This window comes from Rosa rugosa, chromosome 2, assembly GCF_958449725.1.
Source record: "Rosa rugosa chromosome 2, drRosRugo1.1, whole genome shotgun sequence".
Lineage (NCBI taxonomy): Eukaryota > Viridiplantae > Streptophyta > Magnoliopsida > Rosales > Rosaceae > Rosa > Rosa rugosa.
The window spans coordinates 12265239-12291435 of NC_084821.1; the positions used below are offsets into that span (position 1 = coordinate 12265239).

A 26197-nucleotide genomic window follows, 5' to 3' on the forward strand; every position below is an offset into this window, starting at 1 on the left:
CTTGTTGTCTAAAGATGGTATGGTTGAGGGCAAGAAAGGTCTGGATTGCATCGTCGATGATGCGGGTCAATGTGTATATTAAATTAGTTGAACATAAAATCAAAGTTGAAAACACCATTAGAAATTCAACCCAATATTAATTTTTTTTTCCTTCTTACTATCAGATGTACGTGTTGTTTATTCTATCAATTATTTTGAATATCATTAGTCGATCGAATCTTATCATATAAGAAGATGATGGGTATGAAATGGTTGGTTTTGAATTCGGCTATAAGTTGGAATTTGCAAGTTGTGCTGATAGAGATGGGTGGTAGTGAATTACAAGCTGCAGCCATCTCTTTCAAGAAAAAGTGAAAAACATCTGTAACGTACTATCTATTAACAGCAACATGATCGAGCTAGATAACCAATTTGCCTGAATGAAGCTCTTCTTAATTTGACCTATATTACCTATACATTGTCCGTCCTTACCATTCTGGACTAGATTTCCACAACACAAGTGCTGGCTATTCTTTTGTTCACACTTCACTTTTTGGAAGTCTGATTTGTATGTATTTTGACTAGTTTGTTGCTTTTCTTTTGTTCAAAATATGATCTCTTAGAAGAATAGATTACGTATCTGCGTATTATATAAAATTATGTACCCTATTTGAAGCTGACCAAAGCATATAATAATGTGTAATTTTATTCGAGTGATCATCTGTTATGGCCGTTTCTGATTGCTAAATTCGTGAAGCCAACGGCAAGGAGAAAAACATCTGAAATATAGGCTTGATGGCATAGTTTTACACGCTTCTCTACAAAGCAATGAGTATTTAAAACCAGCAGAACAATTAAATACAGCACAAGATGAAGAAGAAGGCTAAAACAATGTACACTGACTTCAACGAAAGCTCCAACAAGAACCAGCCAATTATGACCTAGCTCCATCCGAAGGCAGCTGACTTTAAAAGCCTGAATTGCCAAAGGATTTGTAACAATCAAGGAGCAATAGGATTTTCATATATTGCTGCCTCCTGCAGTTCAGACCTGCAGTTCAGAGAACAACAACTGCTTCTTCTATGCATTTGGTAAGTCAATTACTCTTCATACTCTTTATGTTATATAGGCTATGTATACTTCTCAAATTTTGATGTGGAGTTAAGTCTTATACAGTAATTTTAAGATGTGTCCATATGTTATTCCAAGTACTTTGTTCAGTTCTTAAGTCCTTAAATTTATTAAGTCTAGTTTTTCTAGTATATTAACCACGGAATCAAATATAACATAATGACATCGTACCTTTATTGTAGTCCGCCCTCCTAAGTTAGCCACTCTATGTTTGGTAACATAGATTCGACCGCTCAACACTTGATTCATGAAGAAGAATTGGTATGGGAGTGATCTATGAGCAAGTTAATCCGTTGGGTCATCATGTCACCTACTATTCACTGCTTTTTAGTGTATATTTTCATTCTCTGGGTCACGAATTACACTGTGTTCGTGACCCAGAGGGTGAAATTAACACTAAAAAGTAGTAAATAGTGGGTGACCTGGTGACCTAACAGGTGAATTTGCTCTATGAGCTCACCTCTCCCAAATACGAGTGTAGTGACAAAATTTTTTAAAACTCTGCTCTAACTTTGAGAAAGCCGAGTACAACTTTGCTCGATATAAGTTTTAAATATGACTTTTTGATATTGGTGGGATAGAGACTTAGAGTAGTATTTTGCTTGAATTTTAGCTAAAATTCACCAAGGACCCCTAGAAACTCTTCAAAACAGCAAAACCGACATCTTAATATAGTCAACTAAGATGTGGTAAATTCAGATGTCAGTTTAAGGTGAGTGGTAAAACTCCCTTCTTTGACTCAATTATTCGCATATGTCATCAGATTCAGTCTCTTATTCACTAACGACGTCAAGAAAACAAAAACAAGAAAAAAAACTTGGAATCTTCACCCGTCAATTTTCTGGTGACAACGCATCTTGAGCAGCTAGAATCTGTCTTAATATCTCACGCTTCCTCGGCCAGATACAGACACAGAAAAATGTGGGACCTACATTTTGTCATCACTTCATTTGTCGTCAATCAATTTACCCCACATGCCCACACTACTGATTTTTCTAAAGCCTTCTTCTACGGTTCCACCCAAGCCTTCTTCTTGCTTTAGCTTTTCTCTAAAGCTTAAAACTTTCTTGTCCCCTCAAAACTTTCACGCTCTCAGAATTGATGTTCTGGATTTGTGGTATGTGTTTTGATCTGGGAAAGAACATTTGTTTGGTCTTTTGCTTAATGCATTTTCCTGTTGAAGAAAATTGTTGCTGATGTGAAAGATTCATGTGTTTGATTCTGTTTCAGGGTTGTAGCTGATTTTCAAGTTTGCAGCTTTATAATCCCAAAACCCAGAAGGGTTTTAGAGCTTGACACAGTCTAAAAGATGGGAGAAGATGATGTGTACACAAAAGATGGGAGGGTTGTACCCATTGCAGAAGATGAGGAAGTCACCAAAGATGGGACAGTGGATTACAAAGGAAACCCAGCTAATAAAAAAGTCACAGGAACCTGGAAAGCCTGCCCTTTTATCCTGGGTACTGTTTTATTAAGATTTCTAAAATAGGATTAGTGGATATAAATCAGATGTGAGGTGTATGTATGCTGATATTTGATTTTGGGTTTGATTTTTCAATAGGGACTGAATGCTGTGAAAGATTGGCATACTATGGGATGAGCTCAAATCTCATCACTTATTTCAAGGGACATCTGCACCAAAGCAGTGCTAAAGCAGCTAAGAGCAACTCAAATTGGAGTGGAACATGTTATCTCACTCCCTTACTTGGAGCATTTTTGGCTGATGCCTATTTGGGAAGATATAAGACTATTGCCTTTTTCTCAATCATCTATGTCGTTGTAAGTTTCCCTTGCCTTCAATTTCATATTTACTAGTTTGGGTTGTATGCTTCTGACCTCAACTTGATGGAGTAAAATGATTGCTTGAACACCCTATTGAGGGCATTCCATTATGGGAGTCTTCTAGTTTACCCTTTTAGCATCAGAATTATATTCAGGTCTAAAATCATAGACATGACCTTAATGTTTCCAAATTTTGACCCTCATTATCGAAATGAGTAAAACATACCCAAATTCTTCACAGTTTAGAGTTTTTTAGTCCTGCACTAAATGGTGGTTATATTCTTAGGACTCTTTAAAAAGGGTCATTCAAGTAAGTTTCTGGCTAATTCAGAAACCTTCCCCCGGTCATTCAAGTAAGTTTCTGTTGGAATTTTTTTCTTTCTCCCTCAATAGGCACTTATTGATTCTGTGTTAATTTCCATAGGGGATGACTCTTTTGACATTGTCAGCATCAATCCCAGGCATGAAGCCAACCTGTGTTTCAAAAGATGATTGCTATGCAAACAGTGGACAAACTGCAGCATGCTTCATAGCTCTTTACCTTATAGCATTGGGGACTGGTGGAATTAAGCCTTGTGTCTCATCCTATGGAGCAGACCAGTTTGATGATGATGATGAGGTTGAGAAGAAGCACAAAGGTTCTTTCTTCAACTGGTTCTATTTTTCCATCAATGTCGGTGCTTTGATTGCGAGTTCTGTGCTGGTGTGGGTTCAAATGAACGAAGGTTGGTCATGGGGTTTTGGCATACCAGCAGTTGCCATGGCAATTGCTGTAGTGAGTTTCTTTTCGGGTACTCGGTTATATAGGAATCAGCATCCAGGAGGTAGCCCGCTGACCCGAATAATTCAGGTGCTGGTGGCATCTGTGAGAAAATACAGAGTCATAGTACCTGAAGACAAGTCCCTTTTGTATGAGATCGCTGATGCAGAGTCTGTGATCAAAGGAAGCCGCAAGCTGGATCACACAAATGAATTTAGGTTTGCTTCTAAACTCAAAAAAAACTTAAGATTATTTACTCGAGTTTTAAGATAGCATTGCGGTTTTACTTTCATTGTGGTTGGTTCTGTACTGACCTGTATTTTTAATGTTCAGTTTCTTTGACAAAGCAGCTGTTGAGGAACCAACAGACCATATAAAGGACTCGATAGACCCATGGAGACTTGCTACAGTTACCCAAGTGGAGGAGCTAAAGTCAATTATAAGGTTACTTCCTGTTTGGGCCACAGGTATTATCTTTGCTGCAGTCTACAATCAGATGAGCAACTTCTTTGTGTTGCAAGGCACCCTTATGGATCTTCATGTTGGCAAGTCCTCCTTTGAAATTCCGGCAGCCTCCCTCTCAGTTTTTGACACCCTCAGTGTCATTATATGGGTCCCAATATATGACCAATTCATTGTCCCATTTGCAAGGAGATTCACAGGCCACAAGAATGGCCTAACTACACTGCAAAGAATGGGAATTGGTCTCTTCATTTCCATCTTCTCCATGGTATGTGCTGCGATTTTGGAACTCATCAGACTCCGAAGCGTTAAAGAGAACAACTACTATGATTGGGAACACATGCCCATGTCAGTTTTCTGGCAGTCTCCTCAGTATTTCCTCATAGGTGCTGCAGAAGTGTTCACTTTCATCGGACAGTTGGATTTCTTCTATGATCAAGCACCGGACGCAATGAGAAGCTTGTGTTCTGCTCTCTCACTCTCCACTGTTGCACTAGGAAACTACTTCAACTCTCTGCTGGTGACGATTGTTACCAATGTGACTACAAAGAACAACAAGCCAGGGTGGATACCAGACAATCTGAACTACGGTCACCTCGATTATTTCTTCTGGATGTTGGCAGTGCTGAGTGTTCTCAACCTTGGAGCTTTTCTGTTGATTGCCCAGTGGTACACATACAAAAAGACGGTGGGATCTATCCGTTGATGGCTAAGAAGGAAATGACTGGTCCTTACAGGCTTATAGCTTTTACTTGGTGGTTTGAAAATTAGAACACTTGTACATAGTCTGTTTAAGGAGCATTTAGCTTGTGCATGTATGCAATGCTGTAAGACAGCAGTGGCAAAATTACTGATATGGTGGTGTTAAACTGTTTATTAAGCAAGAATGTTAGAAAAGAAGTAAGTCACAAGTTTGTTTGATCAAGTTAATCTTCGTCTTTGTTCCACATTGAGTAGCTTCCGACACATCTGATCTACCACTCTCAAGCATCAGAGTTCATGAACTGTCCAAAAGCATTGCTTACTGATTTTGTTCTCAGAATATGGCCTCATCTATTAAGCGTTCACCAAATTTAGTGCTCTTCTCTCTCGTTCGTTTTGTTATTATCTCCGATTGTTCTTCTAATGTGCTTATTTCTTTCTTGCTAGTTCAGCATTTACTATACTTTCACCGTATTGTAATTTATGATTTTACCACAAAACTATTTATGACGCCAAAGTCTTTTATTAGGTGGTCGGACTGTTATATTGGTCTAGATGATCAACCCGTAGACAATGGGACTTGTGTGTGTCAAAAGTCAAGTAGTTTTGTTGGAGTTTTGGACAAACAAAAAAAAGAAAAAAAAAGAAAGTTAGCTACATTAAATTCTTAATGTCAATCCCGCCAACACTAATTGGAGTTAAACCTATTCTTGGTGGCTAGGAGGGAGGAAGCGTTTTAACATAATCGCCGATACAAATTAGTCTCTGGACCTTTTTTTGAGAAATGTCTCTGGACCTTGAAAGACTTTGAAAAACCGTGTGATATTGATGATAATAATAATAATAATAATAATAATAATAATAAAAAAGACAAAGTGCAATGGGCTTGGTAAAAAAAGATGGCCCAAAGAGATAATAATATATATATATATATATATATATATATATATATATGTGTGTGTGTGTGTGTGTGTGTGTGTGTGTGTGTGTGTGTGTGTGTGCCCATAAATCAGCTTCTATTAGAGCAAGTCCACCCGTTGGGTCACAAAGTCACTTACTATTCACTGCTTTTTATGTTTATTTCCACCCTCTGGGTCACAGACACAGTTTCCAAACTGACCTTGTGACCTTTGGGTCACTTTCGTGACCTGCAAACTGACCCAGTGACCCAGGTCAGTTTGGAAACTGTGTCCGTGACCAAGAGGGTGGAAATAAACACTAAAAAGAAGTGAATAGTAACTGACCCGGTGACCCAACATGTAAACTTGCTCTTAGAAAAACTGAAAACAGATCAGAAGAAACAAAAACATTTGTCCTTCTCTCTCTGATTGCAAATGACTTGGAAGCGGTATCAACAGGCTTAAGCAAGTAATATCTAATTGTTCTCAACCAGCTATCAAAGACGAAATCCAAGCTTCTATGTTTTCCTGTGGTATTTGAGTTTTGTGGAAGTGCACACCAATGTTTGATGAAATGCGTGACTCAAAATGTCTTGAGCTCTTTCTTCTTCCTTGACATTTCAGGTTACCAGGCGGCGAAATCGTTGAATGCCCAGAAGTTCCTGAAGAAAATAGGATGTGGTAAAGAGGACTACCACTGGAAACAAATCAGCAAAGCTTTATTGTGCACGTACACGCTGGGTGGAGTAGCTTGGCTCTATAATGAGAAATCGCCACTCGGATGGTGGACACTAAAGCCTCGTCCCAAGGAGGAGAGAGAGCTAGCTCACTTGTATGAGTGGCGAGAATTTCCATACCCGGGAGACGAAGAAGCAATGGAAGAGTTTGTGGCAAAGGGTGGTATGATTGTTGTAAGAAATTCTAAATCATAATCATTGGAGTCAAAACACAATTGTGAACAAATCACCTAAATCAAAATACAATCGTGAACAAATCACCATAGTAAAATCTCCGTAGTAAATACTGTAGACTATCTCAAAATGAATACATGAAATTAAACTTTTTGTGTAAAACATTCTAAGAAAGTGAACAACGATCTTACTTGAACCACTCGAGTTGTCCATTTTATTTTTCTCTTTCAGTTGATGGGACTATTTCAGATTGAGAAAACAACATATATATCAACAGGGACCAAATCTGATATATACACAGTTAGCCATTCACGTCAGTTTCTTCCATCAAGAAATTGTCATCACGTGTTAACTGTATTTTGAAAATAAATATCAGATAGTACCTCAAAACTGCATTCATTTGAATTTTATAATTCTAACAGATTATAAATCGGACCAAATATGATTTAATATGGTCTATGTACTTATTTCAATGCTTGAACTCAAAAACCAATCATACATATATATACATTCAACTTTATACAATGTCTTGTTCACTAAGATATCTAACAATAAAGATGCGCTGAACTATTAGAAGGAGTTGCAGAATAAGAAATTTGAGCAGGAAGCGCAGAAGTTGTGGATCAGGATGAGGAATGAGGTCGTTTTGGAGCTTCAAGATAAGGGTTATGATGTTGAGTGAATGTAAACAAGGACGTGAATAAGTGTATGCTTTTGTGTAGAAGTTTCAACTGTTGCTGCTATTAGGTATTGTCTATGTAGTATTCTGAGTTGTTGATAATAATTATCGAAAGAGGAGTGAAATTCACACTCCCTATTTTACAACCCACACTCCTTTTCTTTTTGGGTTCTTGACCCAAAGCACCAAAATGAGGAAAAATTATCCCACTTATCCCAGCAAGAGATTTTTATTCTCACCTACCCAAATTAAAAGAAAATGACTATTTTGCCCTCAACCCAATTAAATAATTACAAAGCACTGCCACTGTGTCCTCTCTCTCTCCCCAGCGCGACCTCTCTCTCCCCAGCGCGACCTCTCTCTCTCTCTCACGATCTGATCTAGCCAGATCCTCGAGTCTCTACGAGGTTCTGCAGGTGAAGAATAACGTGTAGCAGACGGAGATCAAGTCGGCGTACAGGAACTTGGCGAAGCTGCACCACTCGGACGCCTCGTCGGAGGCCGAATCTGAAGGCAGGGATTTCGTCGAGATTCCGGAGTCAATCTGAGTTCAAAGGAAGCTCTGATTTCAAGGCGGAGTCGATCTGGGTACGAGTCTGCTCCACGCGCAACTTCGCCTGGTTTTGCTGTCAGGGATCTGACGGTGTCGTTCTGATTTTTTTTTTTTTAGTAAATAAGGGCAGAAGGCCTATAATGCAAAAAAAAGGAAAAAAAATGTTTTATTGGGGGCCAAAAATCAAAAGAAAGAAAAAAAAAAGGGTTCTATTGGGGCAATAGAGGTTTGTTAAAGATCTATTGGGGGGCAATAGACATTTTGAATTGATGTAATATTCTCGTTTTTTTTTCTTTAATCGAAGTTTTATTTGTTTAAAATTAGAGAGATTAGTTCTCATTCCAGCGACTGAAAGCTCTATTAGGGGGCAATAGGGGTTTATTGTCCCTCTATTGGGGGGCAATACACGTGTATTGGGGCAATAAACGTCTATTGGGGGGCAATAGACGTCTATTGGGGGCAATAAACCTTTCCGGCGGCCGGTAGCAAGTGATTGGCATCCGGCGGCCGGTGACCGGATTCGGGCAAAAGTTAGCCGGATTCCGGCGACCGGTGACCGGATTCCTGTGGCCGGTGACCGAGCTCCGGCGAAGTCTCATATGATTTCTCTTTCTTCCATTTTCTCTCTCTCTCTCTCTAAGTAACAAAGAGGTGAGGGTAAAATGGTATTAAAAAAAAAAACAAAAAAAAAAAATCTTAATGGGGTATTAGGGAAGACCTCCTTAGAGTGTTTTGGGTAAGAGGGAATTAAAAAAACTTAATTGGGTAAGTGGGAAAAAAATCTCTAAAAATGGGGTAAATGGATAAAAACCCTTTCTTTTGTGGTTGAGACTCTTATAAAATGATAAACCTTAAGTCACTAAAAACAAATTTGGACTAAATACTGTTTAGTCCTTGAGCTTTTGGCCATAAAACACTTCAGTCCCTGACCTTCTAATTTCACACGTTTAGTCCCTGTACTTCAAAATTTCAGACCAATAGGTCCTTGCCGTCTAAAAGTCGCGGTGAAATGTCTATTATGCCCTTAGTTTTTTTTTTAATTAATTAATTAAAATTTTTTTTTTTTTGAAAAGGAATTTTTTTCCCTTTCTTTCTTTCTGTTTGAAAAAAAAAAGAATAAATAAAAAAAGAGAAAGGAATAAATTTATTTAAAAAAAAAAACTGAGGGCATAATAGACATTTTGCTGCAAGTTTTAGACGGTAAGGACCTATTGGTCTGAAATTTTGAAGTACAGAGACTAAAAGTGTGAAAGTAGAAGGTCAGGGGCTGAAGTGTTTTATGGTCAAAAGCTCAAGGACTAAACAGTATTTAGTCCAACAAATTTTAAGTTACTAGAGAAGGAAACATGAATGTAGATTGTAAAATAAGTGTGAATTTCACTCCCCTTATCAAAATTGTGAGTTGTCGAACAAAGTAGCATGAAATGTTATCATGTTTTTGTAGTGTTTTTGATTCGATGAGTTGAAATGTTCAGCACCCAAAACTTTGCCTTCAAGTTTTGGTTAAAAGGGGTTAAGAACTCAGAAAAGTTAGCCTTGGAATGTTTTTGATATAAAGAATTTAGTAAAGGCACTATTACACAAATGGTTTCACACGACAGTTTAAAACCGTCGTCCCGCATTGAGATTTTCCTTGGTCTATTGAGGCGTCGTCTGATGAAGACGGTTTTTCATCATCATATACCGATCATAGGGTCGACGATTTTCAGCTAACTCAGTGGTATGATGGGATGAATAGATTTGTCAACAAGCTGTCGACAGTAATTTGCCGTTATGTGACTTTTATTCACACAACGGGTTTTATAATCCCAGCCTTATCTATTGGTTGTTCAGAAGTCGGTTCTTATTTTTAAGACGTTGTGTAAATTCTATACACATGACTATTCTTCTGGCAGAGATGTGGTGTGATGACTACAAAATTTAGTGCATGTGTGCTTTCACACGACACATATAACTCTAATCGTTGTACTGTAATATTTGAGACAATGGTTTTCCCTAATTGTTGTTATCTTTGGTTTTCCCTAGTTGCAACAATCTACTTGGGTTGTGTTTAAAGCTGGTTTGTTTCCCCGTTGTTTTGGTTCTTTACAGCTTTTGGTTGAACTAGACAAAATTGTCTCTTTGCGTAAAGAGACAATTATTAGGTCTCTTCTGAGGACTGAGGACTAAGGATTAAAATAGAGATATCTATCGGAACTTTGAAAAAACGAATATCAGGATTATTCTGGAAAATACATTTTTTTTGAATGAGTCAATTCATTAGATTTACATATAAATATATATAAATATCAACTTCCTCTATATCCAAAAAGAGACTCTAGGTGGTTGCGTTTGGTGGGGTGGTAAGGCTTTGGTCTCATATATAAGAGGTCAAGAGTTCGAGCCCCATAACCAAAAAAAAAAAAAAAAGTCGCTTACTAGTCTACAAAAGTACAATAATCAGACTAAGACATATGACCCATATAGTACGAATTGTAGTGATGAACATGATAGTTATAAATATCTTTGGAGCTACCGACTGTTTCCCCCGTAAGATGAAGTGAGTGAGTTAGTTTTTCAAACATGACTCCATGAAGTTTGTTTTCTTTTGCTAAAATTGCTCCATCATGAATTCTCCTCACTCAGATTCGTCTTGAGGGAATTTCTCCTCACCTGGATTCCACTTTCCACTCGGATTTTCCTCGAAGGTAATACTCCTCACCTAGATTCGCTTTGAAGAGATTTCTCCTCACACTTATTTGTCTTGCGGAGATCTCTTCTCACACATATTTACGTTTAGGGAATTACTTCTCACCGAGAATCTCTTTGAGAGGATTTCTCCTCACCTAGATTTTCTTTGAAGGGATTTCGCTTCACTCAAATCTACCTTCAGAGGTTTCACTTCTAGATATTTTTCTCAAACATGTTAATTTTCCTCTTTATTAGGTCATATCCTGACTAGAAACCGTTGTTAAAATTTTACATCTCCACATAACCTCCATATTCCATAATGTATGTTTCTCTGTGAATAATAGAGTTTTTTTCTTTCTTTCTATTTTTTTTGTTTTTTTCCATCAGATTTTACATATATTTCTTCATTTTATTGGGATATATCTTATATATTGAAGATATTTGACGATATCGGAAAATTTTCGCAGAAATTGTGGAAGATAAGATATTTTTCCCCTATGATATATCGGTCTCTTCAAATAGATAGATATTGGGGGGATATATCAAAAATATCACAGATATTTCAATCGTTTCTGAGGACATGGTGTGAGATACATATGCAAAAAAGAAGCGCATGGCTTTTAAGACCATCTCCAACGGTGTGGTCATTTGCCATGTGGAAGCCCAACGATTACTTTTGACAGTCCAAACTGTTCTCCAACCGATATGCCTTTTCCACGTGGATTTGCCATAAGCCTCTCCTCTGTCAAATTTGACAGCTTCTTCTCTTTCTGTCTTTTATTTTTTTTATTGTTTCTCAGTGCGTCTCTGTCTTTCCTTCTAGCGTCTTTCTTCCTTCATCTCACCCAGAACTTCAAAATTTCAAAGAAACAAGCACTTTTCGTGTCTTCAAATTCTTCTCTCTTCTTGAATATCAGGAACATGGATAAAAAAATTTCAGATTCATCTTCAGATGCTGCAAATGTGGAATTTTGGAGTCTTGCCAATTCATCATCAGACGAAGAATTGATCAATTTGCAGATTATTACCTAGAAAGATTTGAGCTTTTTCACCCAACAAAAGAAAGAAAGGTTTGAGCTTTAGTGTGCAATGGTTTTGTGCAGATAGGTTAATTAATTTGCTGGTGAAGGGTCAGCTCTGCTAGGCTCCTTGGCTTTCATCTCAGCTCACCAAACCCCTCTTTAGTTTGTATCAATTTCTTTATATTTGTTTATTCTAGATTATTATGTATTTATGATCAAGTTTAGTTCCTTCATTTGTTGTGAACAGCTGTTTGGTTCTTTATTGTTGATCAATCAAAACTGTGGTATCCATATATGCAATTGCCTTACGTGTATTTGTTAGATAGTATTTGTCATAGGGCGAATATCACAAATAGTCACTCAACTATGACTCACTCGACACTTTGGTCACTCACCTTTCAAATATATCACTTTGGTCACTCAACTTTAACTCTGTTATTCACTTTAGTCACTTTGTTAAGTTTTTCATTAAAAAAAAATTATTTGCCACAATATTAATGATATTTTCATCCAATTAATTGTGAAAAATTGAGAAATCTGTATTAGAATGATTGAGAGAAATGATTAAAGTGAGATAAAATGCCCCTTGGGTGACTAAAGTGATTGATAGAGTAATAGTTGAGTGACCAAAGTGATATATTTGAAAGTTGAGTGATCAAAGTGTAGAATGAGTGACCATTTGTGGAATTCTTCCTTTGTCATAAGTTTAGTTCCATCATCCTAAGGGCCTTGCAGGTGAGAAATTCTTAAAGGCCTCACATATCATAAGCTCACAGCACAAAAACTGAGTTGCTTTTATTTCCAATAGCTTGTTGTGAGAAATTGAGTTGTTTATAGGGGTCAATTCAATGAAGCATATGTAATCTGATATTTATTTTTTGGGTTAAATACTGTTTACTCCATGAACTTTCAGGGAAAAAATAGTTCAGTCCCTACCTTTTCAATTTCACACGTTTACTCCCTCATCTCTCAATTTTGAATCAATAGGTCCATTCCGTCGAAAAACTCTATTAAAATGTCTATTATACCCTCAATTCATCTTTTTTCTTTTTCTTAATTTATTTTTTTATCTTTTTTTTAATTAATTAATTTTTTTGAAAAGATTTTTTTCTCTTTTGTTTTGTTTTGTTTTTGTTTTTTTTTTCTTTTTCCATCTATTCGATTCCGATTTCACTTTCCTCAATTGAATCGAATGGAAAGTGAAATAGGAATCGAATAGATGGAAAAAGGAAAAAAAACAAAACAAAACAAAAGAGAAAAAATCTTTTCAAAAAAAAAATAATAATAATTAAAAAAAAGATAAAAAAATAAATTAAGAAAAAGAAAAAAGATGAACTGAGGGTATAATAGACATTTTAATAGAGTTTTTCGACGGAATGGACCTATTGGTTCAAAATTGAGAGATGAGGGAGTAAACGTGTGAAATTGAAAAGGTAGGGACTGAACTGTTTTTTCCCTGAAAGTTCAGGGAGTAAACAGTATTTAACCCTTATTTTTTCATTGGTTTATGAAATGTGTTGTGCAGACTGTGATAAATGTAGATGAGTTAAATGCCTGCAAGTTATTTGATCAAATGTCTCACTTAGCTCTTTTGTGGTTCTGTTGTGCAGACTGTGATAAATGCAGATGAGTTAAACATGGAGGAGGTTTTAATTTCTAGGTAGGTGGACATTCTCTCTCTCTCTGGTTGTTGTTGTTTTGGGACAGTTTTTTTTTTTTTTTTTTGAAACAAAGGTTCATTGCATTAAATGACTAGCCAAAAAGCCAGAGTCTAACATACACTTAAAGACAGAAAAATGGCGGGGTAACTGTAATACCCCGAAAAGTCTAAATTAAATTCCGTGGATTTTTAGAAATGATTTCACGATAGTGGGAGCGAGTACAAGGCTTGGAGAAGTTGTGGAATTAGTTCGAACGATTTTATTTCGAAAGCTGAACGTTTTAGGGGGGTCAAAGGAGTTGACTTTTTATACATTAGAAATTTGGGAAAACTTCCTTCATGAAAGTTGTAGAGCGCGTCGATACGAGTTCGTGGACATGCGGAACGCAAAAATCGGAGTTCGTATGAATTAGTTTTGATTTTTTGAAAAAGTTTCCAATTTAGTATAAAGCTTCCATTTTCGGAAATTTCCGAAAATATTTTCAGAATTTCCAAAAAAGGAAACCGGCTGCAGATTTCCTCCCGAAGCCGGAAATCGCCTCCAAACTTCCACCGGCCATATCTTCCTCCACCGGCCACCAATCTTCACCAAACTTCTTCCCTTGGCTTCGCCTGGTCCTTGCCCACCCTTCTGTGGCAGCCTTGCACGGCGGCGCGGTCTGTAGCGGCGGCGGGGAGCTTGAACAGATTTGAGTTCGATTGTAGTCAATGCCGGTTTTCTCCTAGTTCCGGCCACCAAAACTTCTGATCCTTAGCTCTATGAACTCGACTCAACCTGCTGATCATCATACCAGAAGGATCGCACCTGGAGTGACCGGATTCACGTTCATCGGAGCTCGACCGGTTTTCGATCGAAAACGAAAATCTTTCGATCGTGATATCTCGAGCTATAGTGCATCGTTTTGATTGATTATTGAACCAGTGAGTTAGCCTTGATGTTCTTAACAACTCTCCAGAAGGAATCGAAGCCTAAAATTGAATTTTGTACGTCGAATTGGAGCTCGCCGGTTTCTGCAGTTTCTCACCGGTTTCTGGAAAAAAATCCGGCCACCCCGACTGTGTTAGGTAATTTCGACCACTTCGGGTCCTTTTCAGCTTACATGGTAGTTATGAAAGTTGTTAAGCATGATGAGAGGAAGAAGAGCAGCCCGGCCCCGACACCATTGGCGGTGGTCGGCGGCAGCTCTGCCACTAACTCCGGCGGCCCTTTCCGGCCACCTCCGGGGGTCAAAAATATAGTTTCTGTGCATTTTTAGATTCTATATTTCAATACGATCATTTTGATATATTATACGCATTTTTCGGATATCGTATGATTAAGTTATGAATTTTTACGTTTAGATCGATTTCGAATCGTTCGATTTATGATCTGTGAAGATCTGACCGTCCGATGGACTTGTAGTTTTGATATGATGATCTTATGACTGTCCCAGTGGTTTTGTGTGGTCATGGGCGAAGATCCGACCGTTGGATCTTCGTATAAATGCAAAACAGTGATTAGGGAGGCGATTCGTGAGAATCCGTCCGTCGGATTTTCGTATAAATTTGTGAAGATGTTAGTAAGGACGATTCAGGAAGATCTGACAGTTGGATCTTCGTGATAATTTTGGAGGATGATCCTAAGGGCGATCCGTGAGGATCCGACCGTTGGATCATCGTATAATTTCGATCTGACCGTTGGATCATCATTTAATTAAAATCCGACCGTTGGATCATCATTAATTTAGAATCTGACCGTTGGATTTCCGTATATGTGTGCTTTTGAGTTGTTGGCTAAGTTAAGATAATTATTGGATTAGGTGATCGATGGATTTATTTGGCGGACGATTTGTGAGAGTGATTGTTTAAGCTGTTAAGAAGACGCAGCTGGATTAGAGGTGAGTAAATCGCACATGGTTCATTTACGAACCGAAATTCGGTGATTTTATTTAATTGGGAATTTGTGGAAATTGTTTTATAAAAATAAATATTTGTTTTAAATTATATGGACTTGCTCAACTACGGTCCATAGGTAAGTAAAATGTATTTGAACTATAAAAAAATGAATTTCTAGATTTTAATGCATGTGAACTATAGTTGGTATTAGTAGTCATTCTTGTGTGGGTGACTACGTATATATATATTTACGTGGAATATATATTGGATGGTGTGATATTGGGTGAAGTATTGATATGGTTAAATGAGTTATTATTCGAGCATTACTCTTTAGAAGATATAAATTATCTTATATGTTGAGTTGATTATGATAAAGAGTAATTGAGTAAAGTGCGATAGTTGAGTCGTTGAGATGAATTAAATGAGGAGTCGAGTGATTTGAGGCAAATATTTTCGTAAGGGTGAACCTTGGCCAAGGTGACACATTACGATTCAGTTAGAGCTCTAGTCTGTCTGCCTTTGTACTGCTTGGGGGATAACCTTGAGTTATCGTATGCCCTTGAGTACACCATACTGCTTGGGGGATAAACGAGTTATCTATGCCCTTGGGTATGACATACTGAATGGGGTGATTAATATAATTAATCATAAGCCTGTAAGTATGATATACTGAATGGGGTGATTAATATAATTAATCATAAGCCTGTAAGTATAATATACTGCATGGGATGATTTATATAAATAAATCATAAGCCTGTGAGTATATATTGAGTAAACAGTTGTTTGTTTTTGAGTAGTCAGGTTGAGACGTGAGTATAATATACGGTATGGGATGATTAATATATTTAATCATAAGCCTGTGAGTATATATTGAGTAAATAGTTGTTTGTTTTTGAGTAATCATGATGAGACGTGTGTTTATTGATGCTTGAAGTGACGTTGTGCACTTCAATTATTATGCTAAGAGATACTTAAATTGAATTGTTACTTTAACATCGTGCAATTCCTTGTTTACTCATACGGGCTGTCAAAAGCTTACCGGGTTTGTGTTGTTGCAATCCCGGTACACTATTCAAATTGTGTAGCGGGTAATCTTACAGGACAGGAGAATCAGGGCGGTGATCGTGCAGTTAGAGCATTTGTTATAGTTTTACAGCAATTGTAATAGTGAGGTGAGTTAAGCTCATTTGAGCCTCACAATTTGATTTAGTGAGAGTGTGCTGTAGTAAATAACTTGAGGATTTGATTTATTGTAATATTGAGAGGTGTGAAGTGTGGTTGTTTGTGAGAAAAAAATTCAGGACGTTTATTTGTAATTGTTATTATTCACGTTCATTCAAAATACGGGGCGTGACAGTAACAACCACGCTCCTATCTAAGTAATGTAAACTCATTACAAGTCGATTTTGAGCCCGCTTTGTAAGCGAACCCATAAACAAAGAATAACTCCGTGTCTTCTAGGGCAAAATCATTGACTAGTATCCCCATTAGCCAGGCGCGCAATTGCAGTACCAACAGAGAGCCACTTCCTAGCAAACAAATAGGAGCAATTCCTTATCCATAAGCCTCTTGAAAAAACTAATCTTATTCCAGATAATTACCAACTCCCGTAGCAGTCTTGATCCGAAAACTATTGGTCTTAATCAAAACAAAAAACAAAAGGGCTTTGCCACCCGCCAGCAACCACCATAGGCCCGATCCGACAGAAAGAAAAAGAAATGGAATGGCCCACATCTCCAGGCCCAACCCAAAACCCTAGTTGAACCTAGGATTTCCGGCCGAGAAACAAGGAGACGCAGACCAGACGATTCTGGCCGCTCCACCAAAGCTTGGGCCAAAACTTGGCCCACCTCGGCGACTCGAAACGAAGCTGATCCCATCCTCCTCCCCTCCCTCCTAGATCGACATGTAGAAAATCGTCGGAAGAGCAGCGACCCATCACCAATCCGGCGGCCGACCACTATCTTCCACCATCGCCTTCGTACTTGGACCGTGACCCGGCCGGACTCAAGCGACAATCAGACTGCTTCCCTAAAGAAACAACCCGCCGCCCTTCGCAGAATGCCGGTGAAGTCACTGTGACGTAGACCTCGACACGATCGCCCCGCTCTGATCCGCAACCACCCAGACGAAGTTGATCGAAACACCACCGATCCCAGCACCGTCCAAATTGGTTTAGGAATGAAACCTGAAACACGATCAAAGAGGCCCCCAAACGGGAGCTTCTCGCCGCAAACACAATCGACGCTTGAATATTGCCCCTCGTCGCCGCAGTAAACTGTCACACCACGAACGCCGCCTTGCCCAAGGGAAGTGCGCCACCGCCCATCGAAACAAAAGTTTCGAAAACCCTAGGTTGCTCCGAGAAACTCGGAGACGCCTAACTTTTATTTCCAATCGTTTTGGGATAGTTGCAGAATGACAATTATTCGACTTTCTTTATGTATTCACATTTTTATATTATATGTTAGGATTTTTTCTCTTGTTGGCTGAACTTTAAGGATGTTAACATAGAATAGTCTTCATATGAGTGTAAGGTGGTTATTGGGCTTTCCACACAAATATCAGTAACTATTAGGTATTATACTTCCTGATTCTAATAAGTGTGTATGGTCAATTTTGCTAGTAGTGGTTCATGCAAAACATAGAATAGTCTTCATATGAAGTAAATAGCTTGTACTAAACAAATTAGCACTGTCAAAAGAATAAGCTATATAGGTTGAATTTCTACATGTAACAAAGCATGCATGCCATTTGATGAATCTTCTTTCTTATTAATTGTTCCAATTTTCAGCAACCGTGCTGCTGCGTTTCTGCAATTGATAACTCTTTCCATTGTTTCTAGTGGCATTATGGGCAAGACCGCTTGATTTTGGTCCAGTACTGCTGATATTCCTTGTGTTCGTCACATGTTGTGTAGGCTCTGACTGCTTTCCAGACAGCTTTGCAATATAACCCAAAAAGTGGACATTCTCTGCAATGGGGGTCAAGAAATGCCTTCTAGTTTTTTTAGTTTGTATCAATTTGTTTGGTTTCCAGTGAAGTACTATATGTTACTTATGTTTTCATTTGTTTGGGTTTCCTGCTATGTATTCTCATATCTCAAATTCTCATAATCTCAATTGCATCTCTTTACCGAAAGCATTCATTGTATGATCTTTGATCGATTTATAAGATAAAAAAAAAAAAAAAAAAGGAAAACAACACAAATAGAATTATATATATTAAAATAATATTTAAATTTGACATCTCCATTGAAGATAAAATTAATCAAAATGTTAACATGTCAATTTTGCAAAGTCATATGTCAAATTCAAATTTGACCAAAGCCAAAAGACAAAACCATTGGAGATGCTCTAAACGAGTTGCATAAAACTGCTAGCAAATAAAAGCACTTTATAAAAAAGCATTCCATACAAGCTTTTCTTCTCCTTTCTGAAACTTGTCTTGTGTGAGGAATACAGCAAATGAGCTGGTAAAAGGGCTTTTATAGAAAGCATTTCATACAAGCCTTCTCCCTTTGGGGACTAAGCAAATGAACCCTTCATCTCAACAAAACCGAAGAAGAACCCTAAATTGCATTGTTACGAGTTACAATAAATACATGGAGTACTTTGTGAGCTTGTATGTTAATCCAAGTACTTTGTTATGTTGTTAAGTCTCTAAACTTATGAAGTCTCGTAGTCAGGGGATCAATTTTTATTAACATAATAAAATTGAGCCTTTATTGTAGTCCACAGTCCATACTACTAAATTAGCCTCTCTATATTTGGTACTTTGGTAGCATATATTCGACTGCTCAACACTTGATTCATGAAGAATTTGTATGGGAGTGATCTATGCGCTCACCTCTATGGGAATGACAAAATTTTCTGAACCCTGTTCTATCTTTGTAAAACCTGAGCACAATTTTGCCCGATATAATTTTAAATATGACTTTTTGGTATTAGTAGGATAGAGACTTAAAGTAGTATTTTGCTTGAATTTTAGCTAAAATTTACCAAGGACGAAGGACCCCTAGATACTCTTCAAAACAGCATAACCGACGTCTTAAAAAAGTAAATTAAGATGTTAGTTCAAGTTAAGTGGTAAAACTCCCTTCTTTGAGTTAATTTGGTCAAATTATTCATGCATATCATCAGATTCAGTCTCTTATTCACTAACGACGTCAAGAAAGAGTGAAAAAAAAATAATAATAATAAAAAAAATAAAAAATTGGAATCTCTACCGTCAATTTTCAGTCTTGATATTTCCCGCTTCCTCGGCCAGATACACAGAAAAATGTGGGGACGACATTTCCTCATCAACTCTATTTGAAGTCAATCAATTGGCTCCCACATGCCCACACTGCTGACTTTTCTCCATGGCCGCCTTGGACCAATCTACCCAAGCCTTCTTCTTGCTTTGGCTTTTCTCCAAAGCTCAAAACTTTCTTATCCCCTCAAAACTTTCACACTCCCAGAATTGATGTTCTGGTATGTGTTTTGATCTGGGAAAGAACATTTGTCGGTTTTTTTTTGCTTAATGCATTTTCCTGTTGAAGAAAATTGTTGCTGATGTGAAAGATTTGTATGTTTGATTCAGTTTCAGGGTTGTAGCTGATTTTCAGGTTTGCACAGTCTAAAAGCCATGGGAGAAGATGATGTGTATACAAAAGATGGGAGGGTTGAACCCATTGCAGAAGATGATGATGCATACACCAAAGATGGGACAGTGGATTACAAAGGAAACCCAGCTAATAAAAAAGTCACAGGAACCTGGAAAGCCTGCCCTTTTATCCTGGGTACTGTTTTATTAAGATTTCTAAAATAGGATTAGTGGATATAAATCAGATGTGAGGTGTATGTATGCTGATATTTGATTTTGGGTTTGATTTTTCAATAGGGACTGAATGCTGTGAAAGATTGGCATACTATGGGATGAGCTCAAATCTCATCACTTATTTCAAGGGACATCTGCACCAAAGCAGTGCTAAAGCAGCTAAGAGCAACTCAAATTGGAGTGGAACATGTTATCTCACTCCCTTACTTGGAGCATTTTTGGCTGATGCCTATTTGGGAAGATATAAGACTATTGCCTTTTTCTCAATCATCTATGTCATTGTAAGTTTCCCTTGCCTTCAATTTCATATTTACTAGTTTGGGTTGTATGCTTCTGACCTCAACTTGATGGAGTAAAATGATTGCTTGAACACCCTATTGAGGGCATTCCATTATGGGAGTCTTCTAGTTTACCCTTTTAGCATCAGAATTATATTCAGGTCTAAAATCATAGACATGACCTTAATGTTTCCAAATTTTGACCCTCATTATCGAAATGAGTAAAACATACCCAAATTCTTCACAGTTTAGAGTTTTTTAGTCCTGCACTAAATGGTGGTTATATTCTTAGGACTCTTTAAAAAGGGTCATTCAAGTAAGTTTCTGGCTAATTCAGAAACTTTCCCCCGGTCATTCAAGTAAGTTTTTGTTGGAATTTTTTTCTTTCTCCCTCAATAGGCACTTATTGATTCTTTGTTAATTTGCATAGGGGATGACACTGTTGACATTGTCAGCATCAATCCCAGGCATGAAGCCAACCTGTGTTTCAAAAGATGATTGCTATGCAAACAGTGGACAAACTGCAGCATGCTTCATAGCTCTTTACCTTATAGCATTGGGGACTGGTGGAATTAAGCCTTGTGTCTCATCCTATGGAGCAGACCAGTTTGATGATGATGATGAGGTTGAGAAGAAGCACAAAGGTTCTTTCTTCAACTGGTTCTATTTTTCCATCAATGTCGGTGCTTTGATTGCGAGTTCTGTGCTGGTGTGGGTTCAAATGAACGAAGGTTGGTCATGGGGTTTTGGCATACCAGCAGCTGCCATGGCAATTGCTGTAGTGAGTTTCTTTTCGGGTACTCGGTTATATAGGAATCAGAAGCCAGGTGGTAGCCCGCTGACCCGAATAATTCAGGTGCTGGTGGCATCTGTGAGAAAATACAAAGTCATAGCACCTGAAGACAAGTCCCTTTTGTATGAGATCGCTGATGCAGAGTCTGTGATCAAAGGAAGCCGCAAGCTGGATCACACAAATGAATTTAGGTTTGCTTCTAAACTGAAAAAAAACTTGAGATTATTTACTCGAGTTATAAGATAGGATTGCGGTTTTACTTTCATTGTGGTTGGTTCTGTACTGACCTGTATTTTTATTGTTCAGTTTCTTTGACAAAGCAGCTGTTGAGGAACCAACAGACCATATAAAGGACTCGATAGACCCTTGGAGACTTGCTACAGTTACCCAAGTGGAGGAGCTAAAGTCAATTATAAGGTTACTTCCTGTTTGGGCCACTGGTATTATCTTTGCTGCAGTCTACAATCAGATGAGCAACTTCTTTGTGTTGCAAGGCACCCTTATGGATCTTCATGTTGGCAAGTCGTCCTTTGAAATTCCAGCAGCCTCCCTCTCTGTTTTTGACCCCCTCAGTGTCATTATATGGGTCCCAATATACGATCAATTCATTGTCCCATTTGCAAGGAAATTCACAGGTCACAGGAATGGCCTAACTACACTGCAAAGAATGGGAATTGGTCTCTTCATTTCCATCTTCTCCATGGTATGTGCTGCGATTTTGGAACTCATCAGACTCCGAAGCGTTAAAGAGAACAACTACTATGATTGGGAACACATGCCCATGTCAGTTTTCTGGCAGTCTCCTCAGTATTTCCTCATAGGTGCTGCAGAAGTGTTCACTTTCATCGGACAGTTGGATTTCTTCTATGATCAAGCACCGGACGCAATGAGAAGCTTGTGTTCTGCTCTCTCACTCTCCACTGTTGCACTGGGAAACTACTTCAACTCTCTGCTGGTGACCATTGTTACCAATGTGACTACAAAGAACAACAAGCCAGGGTGGATACCAGACAATCTGAACTACGGTCACCTCGATTATTTCTTCTGGACGCTGGCAGTGCTGAGTGTTCTCAACCTTGGAGCTTTTCTGTTGATTGCCCAGTGGTACACATACAAAAAGACGGTGGGATCTATCCGTTGATGGCTAAGAAGGAAATGACTGGTCCTTACAGGCTTATAGCTTTTACTTGGTGGTCTGAAAATTAGAACACTTGTACATAATCTGTTTAAGGAGCATTTAGCTTGTGCATGTATGCAATGCTGTAAGACCGCAGTGGTAAAATTACTCATATGGTGGTGTTAAACTGTTTATTAAGCAAGAATGTTAGAAAAGAAGCAAGTCACAAGTTTGTTTGATCAAGTTAATCTTTGTCCTTGTTCCCACATTAGTAGCTTCCAACACATCTACCACTCTCAAGCATCAGAGTTCATGAACTGACCAAAAGCGTTGCGTACTGATTTTATTCTCAAAATATGGCATCATCTATTAAGCGTTCACCAAATTTAGTGCTGTTCTCTCCTTCGTTCTGTTAAATTGGTCTAGATGATCAACCTGTAAACAATGGGACTTGTGTGTGTCAAAAGTTGAGTAGTTTTGCTGGAGTTTTTGGACAAAAAAGAAGAAGAAGAAAGTTAGCTATATTAAATTCTTATTGTCAATCCCGCTAACACTAATTGTAGTTAAATCTCAATCTATTCTTGGTGGCTGGGGGAATGAAGCTTTTTGACATAATCTTAGGCACAGATTAGTCTCTGAACTTTAGAAAACTTTGAAAAACCGTGTAATTCAATTAAAAAAATAATAATAATAAAAAAGGCAAAGTGCAATGGGCTTTGTCAAAAAGATGGCCCAAAGAGATAATATGCATATAAGTGCCCATAAATCAGCTTCTATTAGAAAAACTGAAAACAGATCAGAAGAAACAGAATCGCAAATGACTTGGAAGCGGTATCAGCAGGCTCAAGCAGGTAATATCTAACTGTTCTCAGCGAGCAATCAAAGACGAAATCTAAATCTTCTATGTTCTCCTGTGGTATTTGGGTTCAATTTTTCAAGTTGTAGAAGTGCACACCATGTGTTTGATGAAGTGCTTGACTCAAAATGTCTTGAGCTCTTTCTTCTTCTTTGACGTTTCAGGTTACCAGGCGGCGAAATCGTTGAATGCCCAGAAGTTCTTGAAGAAAATAGGATGCGGCAAGGAGGACTACCACTTCTGGAAACAAATCGGCAAGGCTTTACTGTGCACGTACACACTAGGTGGAGTAGCTTGGCTCTACAATGAGACATCGCCGCTCGGATGGTGGACACTGAAGCCTCGTCCCAAGGAGGAGAGGGAGTTAGCTCACTTGTATGAGCGGCGAGAGTTTCCATACCCGGGAGATGAAGAAGCAATGGAAGAGTTTGTGGCCAAGGGAGGTATGATTGGCACGACAATTGGTCCGAAAGGGTTCATTGAGACGGATAAAGATGCGCTGAACTATCAGAAGGAGTTGCAGAACAAGAAGTTTGAGCAGGAGGCTCAGAAGCTGTGGATCAGGATGAGGAATGAGGTAGTTTCGGAGCTTCAAGAGAAGGGCTACGATGTTGAGTGAATGTAAGTAAGGTAGTGAATTGGTGTATGGTTTCACCTGTTGCTGCTGTTGGGTATCAAAATTGAGTAGTCTTTGTAGTACTCTGGGTTGTTGATAATAATTTTCGAAATTGTGGGTTGTGGAACAAACTAGCATGAAATGTTATCATGTTTTCGCAGTATTTTTTGATTTGATGTTCAGCTCATCCTTAAAGTTTTGGTTAAAAGGGGGTAAGAACTCGGAAAAGCTCGCCTTGGAATGTTTCTGATGCAAAGAATGTAGTAAAAGTTGCGACAATCTACTTGGGTTGTGTTTAAAGTTGGTTTGTTTTTCCCCCACTCTTTGGTTCTTGGCAGCTTTTGGATGAACCAGACAAAACTGTCTCTTTGCGCAAAGAGGCAATTATTAGGTCCCATCTGAGGACATGATGCGAGGATACATATGCAAGAAAGAAACGCATGGCTTTTAAACGAGGTGCATAAAACTGCTAACAAATAAAAGCACTTTATAAAAAAAGCATTCCATACAAGCTTTTCCTCTCCCATCTGAAACTTGTTTGGGGAATACAGCAAATGAGCTGGTAAAAGGGCTTTTATAGAAAGCATTTCATACAAACCTTCTCATTCTTGAAACTTGTTTGCTCCTTTGGGGAATAAGCAAATGAACCCTTCATCTCAAGAAACCCGAAGAACCCTAAATTGCATTGTTACAAGTTACAATAAAAACACGGACCAACCCATGATTCAAATATCCGAATCTGCAATGTATTATTACAGACTCTTCAAACATCATATGCAGCTACATAAACTAGTTTGTCAAAGGGAACTACCTTAACATCCTTATGAGAATATAGCGAAAATTACATAGTATATAGTAACAATTAACTCTTCAGATCGGAAAGACATGTTAGGGAGAGACTTGCTCTCAAAAAGAACGAGAAATGCATTTATATATGGCTTTACAACATGACCTGATCATCATGACATCCATAGAAGAACATGTGAAGTGGTGATGCACCTTTACAACACATTCTTGGCCAAAGTCTGTGGGGAGTTGTTGTTTGGCAGCCTACTCTTCCACGATTCACTCCTCCTATAACTCCTCAATGGTGTCAAGTAAAACCTTAAGAGGCCGTGATCAAGATTACTGGGTGAGTAACGTGCGCTCCGGTTCCTATGCAACGTCTTCAAGCCATTGCCTTTGCTCTCTACAGTGCTCACATTACTAAACAAACCCACCATTTTGCAGGAGTTTCTGCAGCTGACACTGTAGCTTCGAATCAGCTTCTGGCTCACAGAGGCATTATTGGCTTCTCCATTAGCAACCCTCCTCAGCTTTTTCCAAGACTCTTCTTGAGCACCACCACCATGTTTCGCCTGGCTTTTCCTCTGCATCAAACCCCAGAACTTCCACCTCTTGTGCCATTTCTGCGGCTTCTGATCAACCCCATTCGACGAAACAGCAGCTACATTTCCACAAACACCTTCAATGCTGCCAACACCACCACCCCCCACCACACCATCCTCTTCCACAGACTTTGAATTCGAAGAACTCGACTCCATCAATTCCTTCTCCGTAATCAGCAGCTTCGCCCCATAGAACAACTCGGTAGCGCCATTCGACACCAGCTTCAACTCATCCACCTGCGCCGGCATTACCCCTTTGCTACTATGAGCACAAGCACTCGACCTCTCAAAGCTCCGCCGCCGCCTCGTCTGCGAAAAGTAGTAGTCTTTAGTCTGAGCCGACCCCCCGGGACTCCTCTCCAAGCTCTCCAAACCCTCCTCCTCACTCATTTTCACATCCTCCACCACCGAAACCATCGGAGTCATCCTCGGGTACGCTCTCGAGCTCATGTACCCGTCCCACGAAGCCCGAGGCTCATCCAACGACATCCGACCCGGATCCAGATCCGTATCGCACGATCTCCGGCCCAATGCGTACTCTCCCACCTCCGATTGGGTCTCCCTCAACCCACGCCTCGCGCTTCGCTTCTCCGACCCCAAACCCTCGCTTTCGAGCTTCTTGGGCTTCTGCTTCCGGCGCCATTGCCTCACTTTGTTCGAGGCAGTTTCCCAAAATGTCCCTGCGATTTCTCTCAAATCTCGACCGTTGCCCTTCTTCCTCTGCAACTCGAGATCTATCAGCTCCTTCATCGTCTTGAACTCCGCGTCCGAAGCCCTAGTTTCATCCCCATTGTGCTCCTCCTCCGGCTCTTCTTTCAATTCGAAACCTTGGCCGCTGGAATCGATCTCGAACCTTCTGGGCAGGCCCTTGCGGTGGTCGTCGATGTTGAAGAGCTCCGAGAGAGTGTTCCGGTTCCTGACGTCGCACGACTTGCGCCGAGGAGGCTCCGGCGGGTAGGCCGACGACTCGGGTCGGGTCCCGCAGCACGATTTGCTGCGCCGGAGCTCCGAAGACCCGGAATGCGCGTTCTGGGGAGCAACGGCGGCGGATGGGGAGGAGGAGTCGAGGCCGGCGAGGCGTTCGCTGAGGCAAGGGGCGCAGAATCCGGTGATGGGTGTGGTGGGGTGGCGGTGACAGGTGGAGCGGCGGTGGGGTTGGGCCTGGGCTTGGGCTTGGCGGTGTTGGGTCATGGCTGGTGGTGGTTATAGGGCGGTGCTGAGGTGCATGTTAGAAGAAGGAAGT

At 39.3% G+C, this 26197-nt stretch overlaps 4 protein-coding genes and 1 pseudogene across 8 annotated transcripts; 4 read left to right on the forward strand and 1 right to left on the reverse strand.

The window, feature by feature from the left end:
- Window positions 1-1007: 1007 nt before the first annotated feature.
- Window positions 1008-22337, forward strand: LOC133728329 (protein NRT1/ PTR FAMILY 8.1-like). 5 transcript variants are annotated; one of them, XM_062155744.1, is made up of 6 exons: window positions 1008-1070; window positions 2341-2406; window positions 19700-19868; window positions 19970-20187; window positions 20615-21168; window positions 21284-22337. In XM_062155744.1, the coding sequence occupies exons 3-6, from the start codon at window positions 19715-19717 to the stop codon at window positions 22116-22118; spliced, it is 1761 nt and encodes a 586-aa protein (XP_062011728.1). In that variant the 5' UTR covers window positions 1008-1070; window positions 2341-2406; window positions 19700-19714; the 3' UTR covers window positions 22119-22337. The 5 variants fall into 5 exon arrangements, with proteins under 5 accessions (XP_062011728.1, XP_062011727.1, XP_062011730.1 ...); XM_062155743.1 differs by lacking the exon at window positions 1008-1070 and adding an exon at window positions 2165-2227; XM_062155746.1 differs by lacking the exon at window positions 1008-1070 and adding an exon at window positions 2182-2214 and having other exon boundaries at window positions 2330-2359; window positions 19695-19868.
- LOC133728330 (protein NRT1/ PTR FAMILY 8.1-like) lies at window positions 2400-5044 on the forward strand. The gene is made up of 4 exons (XM_062155747.1): window positions 2400-2570; window positions 2672-2889; window positions 3317-3870; window positions 3986-5044. The coding sequence occupies exons 1-4, from the start codon at window positions 2420-2422 to the stop codon at window positions 4818-4820; spliced, it is 1758 nt and encodes a 585-aa protein (XP_062011731.1). The 5' UTR covers window positions 2400-2419; the 3' UTR covers window positions 4821-5044.
- On the forward strand, window positions 6201-7308 carry LOC133730137 (uncharacterized; annotated as a pseudogene).
- A 511-nt stretch (window positions 22338-22848) lies between the features above and the next one.
- On the forward strand, window positions 22849-23729 carry LOC133733118 (uncharacterized). Its single transcript, XM_062160722.1, has 2 exons — window positions 22849-22945; window positions 23115-23729. Exons 1-2 carry the CDS (start codon window positions 22912-22914, stop codon window positions 23567-23569), a joined length of 489 nt encoding a protein of 162 aa, XP_062016706.1. The 5' UTR covers window positions 22849-22911; the 3' UTR covers window positions 23570-23729.
- Window positions 23730-24201: 472 nt separating this feature from the next.
- LOC133733116 (protein OCTOPUS-like) lies at window positions 24202-26160 on the reverse strand. The gene has a single exon (XM_062160721.1). It carries the CDS (start codon window positions 26143-26145, stop codon window positions 24568-24570), a length of 1578 nt encoding a protein of 525 aa, XP_062016705.1. The 5' UTR covers window positions 26146-26160; the 3' UTR covers window positions 24202-24567.
- Between the last annotated feature and the right edge of the window lie 37 nt (window positions 26161-26197).